Source organism: Phyllobates terribilis, unplaced genomic scaffold (genome assembly GCF_046119375.1).
Source record: "Phyllobates terribilis strain yellow unplaced genomic scaffold, ASM4611937v1 Scaffold_11__3_contigs__length_659146591, whole genome shotgun sequence".
In the NCBI taxonomy this organism is placed as follows: domain Eukaryota; kingdom Metazoa; phylum Chordata; class Amphibia; order Anura; family Dendrobatidae; genus Phyllobates; species Phyllobates terribilis.
This window is the reverse complement of record NW_027362771.1, coordinates 622,105,719-622,120,674: the sequence shown is the minus strand read 5'-3', so window position 1 is coordinate 622,120,674 and position 14,956 is coordinate 622,105,719. Positions and strand designations below refer to the sequence as shown.

The following is a 14,956-nucleotide window of genomic DNA, read 5'->3' as shown; positions in this document are numbered from 1 at the left end:
TTGGGTTGATATTGTTAACAAATATATTATTGTGTCTATTTACTTCTTTCGCCCGATGATTTATTTAAATACAGTTAGATATTCATGTAATGGTTTATATATTTTGATGATCTGTTTAATAATTTCGTTCAGTTGTATTAAGTTCTATGAGCAATAAAATTTAATGATAATGTTTATATTTTACCCGGAAAATCCTGTGTATTCATTGCATTAATCTTAAATCTTCATAAATAAACTACATACATATTCTAGAATACCCGATGCGTTAGAATCGGGCCACCATCTAGTACAATATAAACTGCAATATAATCTGTCAGCTAACTTGTTCACATATGTATAAATATTACGTAAATATAATTCAATTATATATTATTATATTATACATTATATTTTGGCCAATTTTGCATAAAGTTTTTATGTTGCTCTGGCCTGTCTAATATATTTTTACACTGGACATATCTCTATACCCAAGGTTACCCGTTAAGATATCTGTTCACATTCTGCTGTCCTTAATCACAGGATACCTGTGTCTTTTCATGACATAGTCTTTAGAGTTCCTATTAGGTCGTAACACTATAATAAAACATTTTGGGACAAACATGCATAATAAAATAGCCCAGCTGGAGGCCATGATTGCAAATATTTCCATAGCTACAGTGTATTTTCCTTGTGCACTGAGGAAGGCAGGAATGAAGGACACCCACACACAAAGAAAGGCCAACATGCTGAATGTAATCAACTGGGCCTCATTGAAGCTGTCGGGAAGTCTTCGAACCAGAAAGGCCACTAAGAAGCTTATCGTAGCCAAGAGGAACAAATAACCCAACATGATCCAGAAAGCAATAAATGATCCTTCATTACACTCAACAATAATAACTCCAGGGTTAATATAAAGGTTGTACTCCATGAATGGAGGTCTACAAGAAAGCCAACTAATGCACAAGAGAGCCTGAAATATGGAGCCAGCAGAAATTATTACATAAGAAACTCGAGAGTTGGTCCATTTCTTCTTGTTACTTCTTGGCTTTATGTCCATGAATGCCAATAACACCAATATAGCTTTGGCCAAGATGCAAGATACACAAAGAACAAAAACCATTCCAAATGCGGCCTGTCTCAGGAGACATTTCTCAGGCTTGGGGTATCCGATGAAAAACAGAGAGCACAGGAAACACAATGACAAGGATACTAGAAGAAGACAACTTACAGGGTAGTTACTGGCCTTTACGATGGCACTAGACTTATTCAATGTTAAAATCCTCAAAATTATGTAAGGAATCAAAGCAGATACCACATTGACAATAGCCAGGGTTGTCCCTAAGGGTTCTTCATAGGAGAGGTAATCTTCAGCTTTAGGCACGCATTTTGTTTTTTGAAGATTCGGCCACTTGTCCCACGGACATTTGAAGCACTCAACAGAATCTGAAATACACGATACAACTGTAGATAGTATAATAAACTAGAAATCATGAATTCATACAAAACTCATGTCCTTCATAAACCCAATATTTAAAAATTAATCATCAAGTTGTTTTCCTCTTAGGACAAAGCCTACTTTTGGAAATGATCCCTTGACAATTTGCCTCTTAATTGGAACTCCCAGTGGAAAACTCATCTTTAAGAGTATTTCTGCCATTAATTTCTATAGTTTCTATAAACAGTAAATGTAAAACCTGGCATCATTACTTTCTAAATCCATTAACAAGTAGGTTTGAAGCTATTGATGGTTACCGTAAGTGTATTCTTGCTATGTGACTTTAGTACGTTTAGTTCACTAGGGTGAACTCTTAGGCAACAATTAAAGAGGTTTTCCTCTTTCAGAAGTTCTTTCTCTCTAACAGTATTTTGTTATAAAATAAACTGCTGTTTACTCACTGTCTCTGGTCCAGCGTTGGCTCTCAGTGTCCGGCATTAGGTGCAGCACTGACATCACGTCAACCATGTGGTAGCCAATCAGTGAGCTCAACACCTGTGACCGTGTAAACGCAACTCCCCATTCATCGCCACTGAACTTACTTATTGGCTGTTGCACTGTTGATATAACTTTAGTAACACAGCAACTGGACACTCCGTATTGAACCCGGGTTCAGTGAATAAAGAGCGGCATGTTTTTTGCAAACTACAGGCAGGGAAAAAGATTTTTCGAAATAGGACCATCCCTATAAAGCTAATAGACCACTGAAACATTTCTAACAAGGTTAATACCTACCATGGCCTTTTTAAGTCTTCTTTGTTGACAAATGAGCTTTTGGCACCCATCAGACACAATTGATTGGGTGTATCTGTAACCCTAATATAGATACACCCCAGGGTGTACTGTTCTCAATGGCTATTTGGTCGATTAGAATACTACTCACATTAATTCCCTGAATTCTTGCATACTGAGATTGTCTGCAGAGATATCAACTAGTTGAGCTCTAGAGGGGCAGCTTCTTTTCTATCCATCACAGATGACCAAAACATATCCAAAAACATTGACACAGTTAGGAATTTTTGAATTTTTCTTTATTAGTTAGAGACAAATTTACCTGTCTGGTTGGAAACTTCACCCAAAGGACATGGGACACATTGGAAACAGCAGACTGGTTCTCTAATTTTGGCAGTCTTGCGAAATCCCTGTTCACAGCTTTTACTGCAAACCGACTGAGGGACCTAAAGAAAACTTTGTAGTGTTAAATCTCTTGTATGTGGCCATGAAGTCATCCATAGCATGAAGGTCTCAGAGTAACTCGAAAATTACTGTAAAGTTTTTCTAAGTAGAAAAACATTTGTGCAAGTGTAGTATCGGCCATCTATACTAAAAACTATGGTCAATTTATTGTTTAATGGACTTAAATATTTTTTGTAAAATTAACTCACTTTGCAAAACTCAAGCACAAGTTTTGCTACATATGTACAGTATATGGTGTGATGGGTCGCCTTGATTTGGTAATTTGTAAAATACTGGTTGACGGCAAATTGAGCAAAGAATAGAGGTATCTATTCCCTGTGAAGTAGTGGCTAATTATGCAATATTTTCCAATTAAATGGTCACTGACATTTTAACAAACATTTGTTTGTTAGATTGCCAATGTAACTGATATTAACAGTGAATTATACTTTCTTTAGGAAAAAAAATATTGGTTTCGGAGCGAAAAATTGCTCTAAAGTTATGGCCACGAGGTGTCTCTCTTGTGGGAAGCTTGGTTTCTTGTTGTGAAGACTGATCCATCTATAGTTACAGTCAAGCCGGACTGATTAGATGAAATGGGGGTGTGCTTAAAGGCTCAATGCTGCTCCTGATTCTTACACAGATAAAGAGCATTACTTGACTATATCTGTCTATCAGAGGGTTTTTTCAGTCATTTACTTATTATATGCAATTGCCTTTTCATTTTTCATAACAAATCAGCTGTGCAATTCTATCATTTTTTCCACCCTCAGGCTGGTTTCCAAAGACTTTTGACCCCTCCTCATATTTACTGAACTTGCCTCCTTCTTTGTTTATAGAATATCAGCAGTGCAATTATCCACTTCTTTTTTCCACTTTTGTGTTTTTTGCAGTTTTGGGCAAGTTGAAGATGAAATGATCTCTAAAAGGGCTAAAGTTAAAGATGACACATTTTTTTTTGGATTTTAGCCAAAAAAAAGTATTATAATTTTTTACTTTTTAAAAATTACAAACAGGAAAATGGGCCAATGCCAAAGTTTGGGCACCCTTGGAGATTTGTGTGCTCAGATAACTTTGACCAAGGTTTTAAACCCTAATTAGCCTGGTAAGGTTATGGCTTGTTCACAATCAAAGTTAAGAAAGGCCAGATGATGCAAATTTCCCAGCTTTATAAAAACCAAGCTTCTACTAACCTTGAACCACAAAACAGCAGCAATGGGTTCTTCTAAGCAGCTGCCTAGCACCTTGAAAATGAAAATGGTGGAAGCCCACAAAGCAGGAGAAGGCTATAAGAAGATAGCAAGGCATTTTTAAGCTGCCCTTTCCTCAGTTCAAAATGTAATTAAGAAATGGCAATTAACAGGAACAGTGGAGGTCAAGATAAGGTCAGGAAGACCAAGCAAAATTTCAGTGAGAGCTGCTCGTAGGATTGCTAGAGAAGCAAATAAGAAACGCCGCTTGACTGCAAAAGACCTTCAGAAAGATTTAGCAGATTCTGGAGTTTTGGTAAATTTTTATACTGTTCAAAGACACCTGCACAATTTTGGCCTTCATGGAAGAGTCATCAGAGGAAAACCTCTCCTGCGTCTTCATCATAAAATTCAGCGTCAGAAGTATGCAAAAGAACATCTAAACAAGCCTGATGCATTTTGGAAATAAGTACTGTGGACCGATGAGGGTAAAATATAATTCTTTGGCCACAATGATCAAAGGTATGTGTGGAGAAAAAAAGGCACAGAATTTCAGGAAAAGTAACTCTCGCCATCCATTAAGCATGGGGGTGGATCAATGATGCTTTGGGGTTGTGTTGCAGCCAATGGCACAGAGAACATTTCACAGGTAGAGGGAAGAAGGGATTCAAAGAAAGTTCAACAAATTCTTGATGCAAACATAACATTATCTGTAAAAAAGCTGAAGTTGAAAAGAGGATGGCTTCTACAAATGGATAATGATTAGTGTTGAGCGATACCTTCCAATATCGGGAAATATCGGAACGGATTGGATCGGACCGATACCCAAAAAGTATCCGATATCGCCGATTTCGATACCGGAAACCAATGCAAGTCAATGGGACAGAAATATCGGAATGAAAATAAAGCCTTTCTTTCCTTGTAGGTTAATTCTACATGAAGGAAAACAACTAAGAATAATGTAGAATGTATTGGGGGAGGTGGGGGAGACAATAAAGGCATAGAGGTTTAGCCCAATCAAATGGAATAGTAGGAATTAATATTTTTTTTAAGACGTTCTGAGTTACGGAAATATTGACTAGGTTAAGTATTTTTATATTTTGTCAGATATTTATGTTTCACTACTTCCATGCTCTTCATCTTCTTTTTTACTTCTCCCACACTTTCTCCTTCATCATCCTCAGCATCAGCATCTCTTTCATCAACTTCTTCTTCACCTTCTTCATCTTCTTCTTCTTCACCTTCTTCGTATTAATCTTTTTTTTTACATTCTTCATATTCTTCTTATTCAACTAATATCCTTCTTCATATTCTACTTCTTCATCTTCTTCATATTCTTCTTCTTCATCATATTCTTATTTGTGACAGGCATTCCTGTAGTTGTTATCTATAAAAGCTTGAAGATTACACCTTTCATTCTGTCCATCACAAAAGATTCACAACAGGATTTGTCCATGTTCAGTTTGGCCTGCAGCAGCAGGTCATTTCCAGGGGCACCATGAGGAGGAATGGACTCACCCCCATACACTGCTTAGTCATCTTCTGCTTATAATTTAGATATTACCTTTTGCTCTGATTTTTAGTCTTATGCTTAATGTTCTTCCGCTTTTTGTTCTGTGCTTCTTGTACTTCAGCTTCTTGGTTTTCTGCCTCTTGTTCTTCTGTATCTTGGTGGTTGTCTTCTTCTTCTTTGTCCTCTTGGTCAACTTCTTCAGGGTCATCTTCTTGGTCTTCTTCGGGGAGGTCTTCAGGGTCGTCGTCTTCAAGGTCGTCGTCTTCGGGGTCCACGTCTTCTTCGCGTTGTCTTCAGGGTCCTCGTCTTCAGGGTCCTCGTCTTCGGGCTCCTCGTCTTCTTTGGGTTGGTCTTCAGGGTTCTCGTCTTCAAGGTCCTCGTCTTCGGGGTCCTCGTCTTCTTCGGGGTGGTCTTCAGGGTCCTCGTCTTCAGGGTCCTCGTCAGGGAGATCCAGAGAGATTACCAAGAACCATTTCAAAAAGCTTGAACTTGGAAATGTAGCAGAAGGTACAAGAAGGCTAAGGAACTGCCGAGAACCAGCTGATGGTACTGGAACCCGCATGGGTAGCAGAAGGTACAAGAGCCAATGGAACTACCAAGGACCAGCTGACGGTACTGGAACTCGGTTACTAAGCAGGAGGTACCTGTGCCGGAAAGCACTACCAAGGACCATCAGACATTGGTGGAACTTGGATACCGAGAAGGAGGCACCTAAACCAAAGGCACTGCCCAGATCCAGCTGATGGTACTGGAACCCGGATGGTTAGCAGAAGGTACAAGAGCCAATGGAACTACCGAAGACCAGCTGACGGTACTGGAACTCAGTTACTAAGCAGGAGGTACCTGTGATAGAAAGCACTACCAAGGACCAGCAGACGTTGGTGGAACTTGGATACCGAGAAGGAAGCACCTAAGCCAAAGGCACTGCCGAGTACCAGCTGACGGTACTGGAACCCGGATGGGTAGCAGAAGGTACCCATGAAAAAAAAAAGTTGCAAGGCCATGAGCCGGCCGCAGTTACCGAAGCCCACAGTCCTACAGGGGGTGCTTGTCTTATTGGCACTATGGAACCAGCCTTCATTGCCAGATCCCGCAGCCCACATAGGAGTCACCTAAACTGCAGGCACCATAGAGTTGGCTAACCCGTCCACAACATGACAGGACAACGCATTGGAGGCAAAGTGACGTTGACACTACCCGGAAACAGCTGGGGTTCCGGAACAAGGCTGGGCAGGAGAGGGTACCCGTGCCAAAGACAATGCCGAGAACCAGCTGATGTTACTGGAACCCAGATGGGTAGTAGAAGGTAAAAGAGCAAATGAAACTACCGAGGACCAGCTGACGGTACTGGAACCCAGATGGGTGGCAGAAGGTACAAGAGCCAATGGAACTACCGAGGACCAGCTGACGGTACTGGAACTCGGTTACTAAGCAGGAGGTACCTGTGCCAGAAAGCACTACCAAGGACCAGCAGACGTTGGTGGAACTTGGATACCGAGAAGGAGGCACCTAAGCCAAAGGCACTGCCGAGAACCAGCTGACGGTACTGGAACCCGGATGGGTAGCAGAAGGTAACCATGTAAAAAAAAGTTGCAAGGCCGCGAGCCGGCCGCAGTTACCGAAGCCCACAGTCCTACAGTGGGTGCTTGTCTTATTGGCACTATGGAACCAGCCTTGATTGCCAGATCCCGCAGCCCACATAGGAGTAACCTAAACTGCAGGCACCATAGAGTCGGCTAACCCGACAGCAACACGACAGGACAATGCATTGGAGGCAAAGTGAGGTTGACACTACCCGGAAACAGCTGATGTGCTGGAACCAGGCTGGGCAGGAGGGAGTACCCGAGGCAAAGACACTGCTGGGAAACAGCTGGCGGTGCTGGAACCCAGGGTAAATACTAAAAACAGAGTGGAGCCAGAGGCGTAATTGGAGCAACTTTAAAATCTGTAGTAGTGTGAATGTGGACAGAGCAGGAGAATTTGCCTGCCACACAGCTGGGGATCAGCTGACGTTACTGAACCCCAATAACACTGGAGCAAGCGTTGACTGTGCAGACGGCACTTCTGAGCAGCAACTAGCGGTATTGGAGCCCAGGATAAATACTAAAAACAGAGGAGCCAGAGGTGTAATTAGAGCAAGTTTTAAATCAGTAGTACAGTGGATGTGGACAAAGCAGGAGAATTTGCCGGACACACAGCTGGGGATCAACTGACGTTACTGAACCCCAATAACACTGGAGCAAGCGTTGACTGTGCAGACGGCACTTCTGAGCAGCAACTAGCGGTATTGGAGCCCAGGGTAAATACCAAAAACAGAGGAGCCAGAGGTGTAATTGGAGCAAGTGTTAAATCAGTAGTACAGTGGATGTGGACAAAGCAGGAGAATTTGCCGGACACACAGCTGGGGATCAGCTGACTTTACTGAACCCCAATAACACGGCAGCAAGTGTTGACTGTGCAGACGTCACTTCCGAGCGCCATCTGGCGGTGTTGGAGCTCAGGGATAATACTGAAAACAGAGGAGCCAGAGGTGTAATTGGAGCAACTTTAAGATCTGTAGTAGTGTGAATGTGGACAGAGCAGGAGAAATTGCCGTCCGCACAGCAGGGGAACAGCTGACGTCACTGAACCCCAATAACACGGCAGCAAGTGTTGACTGTGCAGATGTCACTTCCGAGCGCCAACTGGCGGTGTTGGAGCTCAGGGATAATACTGGAAACAGAGGAGCCAGAGGTGTAATTGGAGCAACTTTAAAATCTGTAGCAGTGTGAATGTGGACAGAGCAGGAGAAATTGCCGTCCGCACAGCAGGGGAACAGCTGACGTTACTGACCCCAATAACACGGCAGAAAGTGTTGACTGTGCAGACGTCACTTCTGAGCGCCAACTGGCGGTGTTGGAGCTCAGGGAAAATACTGAAAACAGAGGAGCCAGAGGTGTAATTGGAGCAACTTTAAAATCTGTAGTAGTGTGAATGTGGACAGAGCAGGAGAATTTTCCAGACACACAGCTGGGGATCAGCTGACGTTACTGAACCCCAATAACACTGGAGCAAGCGTTGACTCTGCAGACGGCACTTCTGAGCAGCAACTAGCGGTATTGGAGACCAGGATAAATACTAAAAACAGAGGAGCCAGAGGTGTAATTAGAGCAAGTTTTAAATCAGTAGTACAGTGGATGTGGACAAAGCAGGAGAATTTGCCGGACACACAGCTGGGGATCAGCTGACGTTACTGAACCCCAATAACACTAGAGCAAGCGTTGACTGTGCAGATGGCACTTCTGAGCAGCAACTAGCGGTATTGGAGCCCAGGGTATATACTAAAAACAAAGGAGCCAGAGGTGTAATTGGAGCAAGTTTTAAATCAGTAGTACAGTGGATGTGGACAAAACAGGAGAATTTGTCGGACACACTGCTGGGGATCAGCTGACGTTAGTGAACCCCAATAACACGGCAGCAAGTGTTGACTGTGCAGACAGCACTTCCGAGCGCCAACTGGCGGTGTTGGAGCTCAGGGATAATACTGAAAACAGAGGAGCCAGAGGTGTAATTGGAGCAACTTTAAAATCGTTAGTAGTGTGAATGTGGACAGAGCAGGAGAAATTGCCGTCTGCACAGCAGGGGAACAGCTGATGTCACTGAACCCCAATAACACGGCGGCAAGTGTTGACTGTGCAGACGTCACTTCTGAGCGCCAACTGGCGGTGTTGGAGCTCAGGGAAAATACTGAAAACAGAGGAGCCAGAGGTGTAATTGAAGCGACTTTAAAAATTGTAGTTGTGTGAATGTGTACAGAGCAGGAGAAATTGCCGTCCGCACAGCAGGGGAACAGCTGACGTTACTGAACCCGAAATACACGGCAGCAAGTGTTGACTGTACAGACGTCACTTCTGAGCGCCAACTGGCGGTGTTGGAGCTCAGGGAAAATACTGAAAACAGAGGAGCCAGAGGTGTAATTGGAGCAACTTTAAATTCAGCAGTAGTGTGAATGTGGACAGAGCAGGAGAATTTTCCCGACACACAGCTGGGGATCAGCTGACGTTACTGAACCCCAATAACACTGGAGCAAGCATTGACTGTGCAGACGGCACTTCTGAGCAGCAACTAGTGGTATTGGAGCCCAGGGTAAATACTAAAAACAGAGGAGCCAGAGCTGTAATTGGAGCAAGTTTCAAATCAGTAGTACAGTGGATGTGGACAAAGGAGGAGAATTTGCCGGACACACACCTGGGGATCAGCTGACGTTACTGAACCCCAATAACACGGCAGCAAGTGTTGACTGTGCAAACAGCACTTCCGAGCGCCAACTGGCGGTGTTGGAGCTCAGGGATAGTACTGAAAACAGAGGAGCCAGAGTTGTAATTGGAGCAACTTTAAAATCTGTAGTAGTGTGAATCTGGACAGAGCAGGAGAAATTGCCGTCCGCACAGCAGGGGAACAGCTGACGTTACTGAACCCGAACAACACGGCAGCAAGGGTTGACTGTGCAGACAGCACTTCCGAGCGCCAACTGGCGGTGTTGAAGCTCAGGGATAATACTGAAAACAGAGGAGCCAGAGGTGTGATTGGATCAACTTTAAAATCTTTAGTAGTGTGAATGTGGACAGAGTAGGATAAATTGCCGTCCGCACAGCAGGGGAACAGCTGACGTTACTGAACCCCAATAACACGGCAGCAAGTGTTGACTGTGCAGACGTCACTTCCGAGTGCCAACTGGCGGTGTTGGAGCTCAGGGATAATACTGAAAACAGAGGAGCTAGTGGTGTAATTGGAGCAACTTTAAAATCTGTAGTAGTGTGAATGTGGACAGAGCAGGAGAAATTGCCATCCGCACAGCAGGGGAACAGCTGACGTTACTGAACCCGAACAACACGGCAGCAAGTGTTCACTGGGCAGACGTCACTTCTGAGCGCCAACTGGCGGTGTTGGAGCTTAGGGATAATACTGAAAACAGAGGAGCCAGAGGTGTAATTGGAGCAACTTTTAAAATCTGTAGTAGTGAGAATGTGGACAGAGCAGGAGAAATTGCCATCCGCACAGCATGGGAACAGCTGACGTTACTGAACCCCAATAACACGGCAGCAAGGGTTGACTGTGCAGACAGCACTTCCGAGCACCAACTGGCGGTGTTGAAGCTCAGGGATAATACTGAAAACAGAGGAGCCAGAGGTGTGATTGGATCAACTTTAAAATCTTTAGTAGTGTGAATGTGGACAGAGTAGGATAAATTGCCGTCCGCACAGCAGGGGAACAGCTGACGTTACTGAACCCCAATAACACGGCAGCAAGTGTTGACTGTGCAGACGTCACTTCCGAGTGCCAACTGGCGGTGTTGGAGCTCAGGGATAATACTGAAAACAGAGGAGCTAGTGGTGTAATTGGAGCAACTTTAAAATCTGTTGTAGTGTGAATGTGGACAGAGCAGGAGAAATTGCCGTCCGCACAGCATGGGAACAGCTGATGTTACTGTACCCCAATAACACGGCAGCAAGTGTTGACTGTGCAGACAGCACTTCCGAGCGCCAACTGGCGGTGTTGGAGCTCAGGTATAATACTGAAAACAGGGGAGCTAGAGGTGTAATTGGAGCAACTTTAAAATCTGTAGTAGTGTGAATGTGGACAGAGCAGGAGAAATTGCCGTCCGCACAGCAGGGGAACAGCTGATGTTACTGAACCCCAATAATACGGCAGCAAGTGTTGACTGTGCAGACAGCACTTCTGAGCGCCAACTGGCGGTGTTGGAGCTTAGGGATTACAGTTCAGGTGGTAGAAACATGAACACAACAGGAGACTTGGATACTGTTGCCAACCAATTATTTATTCTGGAAGAGGACTGGCAAATTCATGAGAGATCCAGGCCTTGTTCATTTTGAGAAAAGTAAGCCGGTCAACGTTATCGGAGGATAGTCACATGCGACGGTCTGTTAGTACACCATCTGCGGCACTAAAGATGCGTTCCGATAATACACTAGCAGCAGAGCAAGCTAGCACCTCCAATGCATACTGGCTAAGCTCTGGCCATGTATCCAGCTTACAGACCCAAAACTTGAAGGGAGAAGAGCCGTCTGGGAGTACACTGTGAGGGCAAGGCATGTAGTCTGTCATCATCTGACGGAAACGTTGTCTCCTGCTGACTGGAGCCGTCTGTGATGGTGTAGACTTTTGTGGCGGCGGGGACACAAAACTTTGCCACATTTCGGCCATACTGGTCTTGCCTTGTGCTGAGTCGCTGCTTCTGCTCCCTCTTTGTGCAGAGCTTCCTCCACTGCCTCGACGCACTGAGCTGCTTTGTAAAGCACTAGGAGCACTGCTCTCGGTTGGAATGGAGAACATGATGGAATGCACCAGTGCGTCTTGGTACTCCCGCATTTTACGCTCCCGGTTCAATGGTGTTATAAGGCTTTGTAAGTTGTCCCGGTAGCAAGGATCTAGGAGGGTGGACACCCAATAATCAGCCGTGTTGAGAATGTGGGCGATGCGGCGGTCGTTTCTCAGGCACTGCAGCATGAAATCAACCATTTGCTGCAGACTGCCAACTGGCCAAGAAAAGCTGTCCCCTGCTTGAGGCGTGATCTCTGCCTGCTCTGCATCACCCCACCCTCGCTCTAGATACTGACTACTAGAGCATTGTGTACCACCCTCCTCTGGACAGATGTCATCCTCCTCCATTGACTCCTCCTCATCCTCCTTACAAAGTGTCCCCTGCCTAGGCCCTTTGTGAGGAACCACGTTGTGCAGACTGTAGAGAAGCAGATGGCATTTGTGACTCCTCATCCCCCACCTCTTCCAAAACCTCCTCCCTTAGTGCTTGCAGGCTTTTTTCAAGCAGGCAGATAAGGGGGATAGTCATGCTGACTAGTGCATCATCTGCACTCGCCATCCGCGTGGAATAATCGAAGGCACGCAAAACGTGGCAAATATCCTTCATAGAGGCCCACTCAGTGGTGGCGAAGTGTGAACGGCGCGCACTGCCACTTGTTTGCGCCGGCTGCAGCTGGTACTCCATTACTGCTGCCTGCTGCTCACTAGAGATGAGCGTTGTTTGACTCGAACTGTTCGCCAATCTCAAATTCGAGCTGTTTTGGGCGGTGTTCGAGCCACTCGGCGAACACGAACAATTTGAAAAAAATTCGGCTGTAAGAAGTTATGTTCGATAACTGTTCGGGCACCAAAATCATAACTGGATTTTTTCTCAGTAATGCTGAAAATTAATGTTAATATGCAGTTTGAGTGTTCAGCGGGGTGGGGGGAGGGGCAGGGGATGGATCTCTGCAGGAACAATGAAGATCTCCATTTTTTTTCTCTTTCCCGCATTTACAGAGGGGAGGTGCAATCTGTCAGCCTATCAGCAGCGCACACACAGAGCAAACTGCATTTTCTCACACAAGCAAGGGCATGTGTCACTGGCAGTGTATGTCACATGTCCTTGCCCTATAAGACCCAGCCATTTTCCCCATCGCCACCATTTTCTCACTGCTGCAGCTCCGTGTTATAGTCGGCAACGCTGTTGCTGTGTGCGCTATACCTTGTTAATTTCAAGCCAATTTTCGCACAAATCTACAGATAGCTTGGGAGTAGGGAAGAGTTGTGATTGCAGTCCTTTTAAGGACTAGGTTACAGCATTTCCTACGACGTTTATCAGGCAGGTCTGTGCTCTTAAATAAGTAGGTTGGGAGTAAAGACTAATTGTGATTGCAGTCCTTTTAAGTACTAAGTTGCATCAGTTCCTATCAGTTTTTGCCAGGCAGGTCTGTACCAGTGCTTTGCAAGTTTTTTTCACAGCATTTGGCTAAATCTAGCAAAGCAAATCCTTTTTGGCCTATTGCAGAGTGTGTTAGTCAGTGGAGTAGCCTATCTGTGTTGCAAGCTACACCACCTGTGTGTAGAATACCAATTTTTTTACTGCACCTAGTGAATTAAAACCTTTTTGGCATAGCATCATTCTATTATTCCATCTATACTGACCTCCATAAGGTTGCAAATTGAATATAATTTTTTTCTGCATCTAGCTCTGAAAAAATATTTGGGCTTCTAGCAGTGTGTGGGACTTGGTCTTTTAGTCCATCTATACTGACCTCCATCAGGTTGCAAATTCAATATATTTTTTTTCTGCATCTAGCTCTGAAAAATATTTGGGCTTCTAGCAGTGTGTGCGACTTGTTCTATTAGTCCATCTATACTGACCTCCATCAGGTAGCAAATTGAATATAATTTTTTTCTGCATCTAGCTCTGAAAAAATATTTGGGCTTCTAGCAGTGTGTGGGACTTGGTCTATTAGCCCATCTATACTGACCTCCATCAGGTTGCAAATTAAAAATTATTTTTTTCTGCATCTAGCTCTGAAAAAATATTTGGGCTTCTAGAAGTGTGTGGGACTTGGTCTATTAGTCCATCTATGCTGACCTCCATCAGGTTGCAAATTGAATGTAATTTTTTTCTGCATCTAGCTCTGAAAAAATATTTGGGCTTCTAGCAGTGTGTGGGACTTGTTCTATTAGTCCATCTATACTGACCTCCATCAGGTTGCAAATTGAATATAATTTTTTTCTGCATCTAGCTCTGAAAAAATATTTGGGCTTCTAGCAGCGTGTGGGACTTGTTCTATTAGTCCATCTATACTGACCTCCATCAGGTAGCAAATTGAATATAATTTTTTTCTGCATCTAGCTCTGAAAAAATATTTGGGCTTCTAGCAGTGTGTGGGACTTGGTCTATTAGTCCATCTATACTGACCTCCATCAGGTTGCAACTTGAATATAATTTTTTTCTGCATCTAGCTCTGCAAAAAAAAATTGGGCTTCTAGCAGTGTGTGTGGGACTAGGTCTATTAGTCCATCTATACTGACCTCCATCAGGTAGCAAATTGAATATAATTTTTTTCTGCATCGAGCTCTGAAAAAATATTTGGGCTTCTAGCAGTGTGTGGGACTTGGTCTATTAGCCCATCTATACTGACCTCCATCAGGTTGCAAATTAAAAATTATTTTTTTCTGCATCTAGCTCTGAAAAAATATTTGGGCTTCTAGAAGTGTGTGGGACTTGGTCTATTAGTCCATCTATACTGACCTCCATCAGGTTGCAAATTGAATGTAATTTTTTTCTGCATCTAGCTCTGAAAAAATATTTGGGCTTCTAGCAGTGTGTGAGACTTGTTCTATTAGTCCATCTATACTGACCTCCATCAGGTTGCAAATTGAATATAATTTTTTTCTGCATCTAGCTCTGAAAAAATATTTGGGCTTCTAGCATTGTGTGGGACTTGTTCTATTACTCCATCTATACTGACCTCCATCAGGTAGCAAATTGAATATAATTTTTTTCTGCATCTAGCTCTGAAAAAATATTTGGGCTTCTAGCAGTGTGTGGGACTTGGTCTATTAGTCCATCTATACTGACCTCCATCAGGTTGCAAATTGAATATAATTTTTTTCTGCATCTAGCTCTGCAAAAAAAAATTGGGCTTCTAGCAGTGTGTGTGGGACTAGGTCTATTAGTCCATCTATACTGACCTCCATCAGGTAGCAAATTGAATATAATTTTTTTCTGCATCTAGCTCTGAAAAAATCTTTGGGCTTCTAGCAGTGTGTGGGACTTGGTCTATT

The 14,956-nt window shown here is 43.7% G+C and overlaps 1 protein-coding gene across 1 annotated transcript in view; it reads right to left on the bottom strand.

Annotated features, from left to right (window-relative positions):
• Window positions 1-493: 493 nt before the first annotated feature.
• LOC141167412 (extracellular calcium-sensing receptor-like) overlaps window positions 494-14,956 on the bottom strand; it is a 37,754-nt gene continuing 23,291 nt past the window's right edge. Inside the window, exon 5 of the mRNA XM_073654818.1 lies at window positions 494-1,459. Coding sequence (XP_073510919.1) covers window positions 494-1,459 — 966 coding nt within the window. The remainder of the gene's footprint in view (window positions 1,460-14,956) is intronic.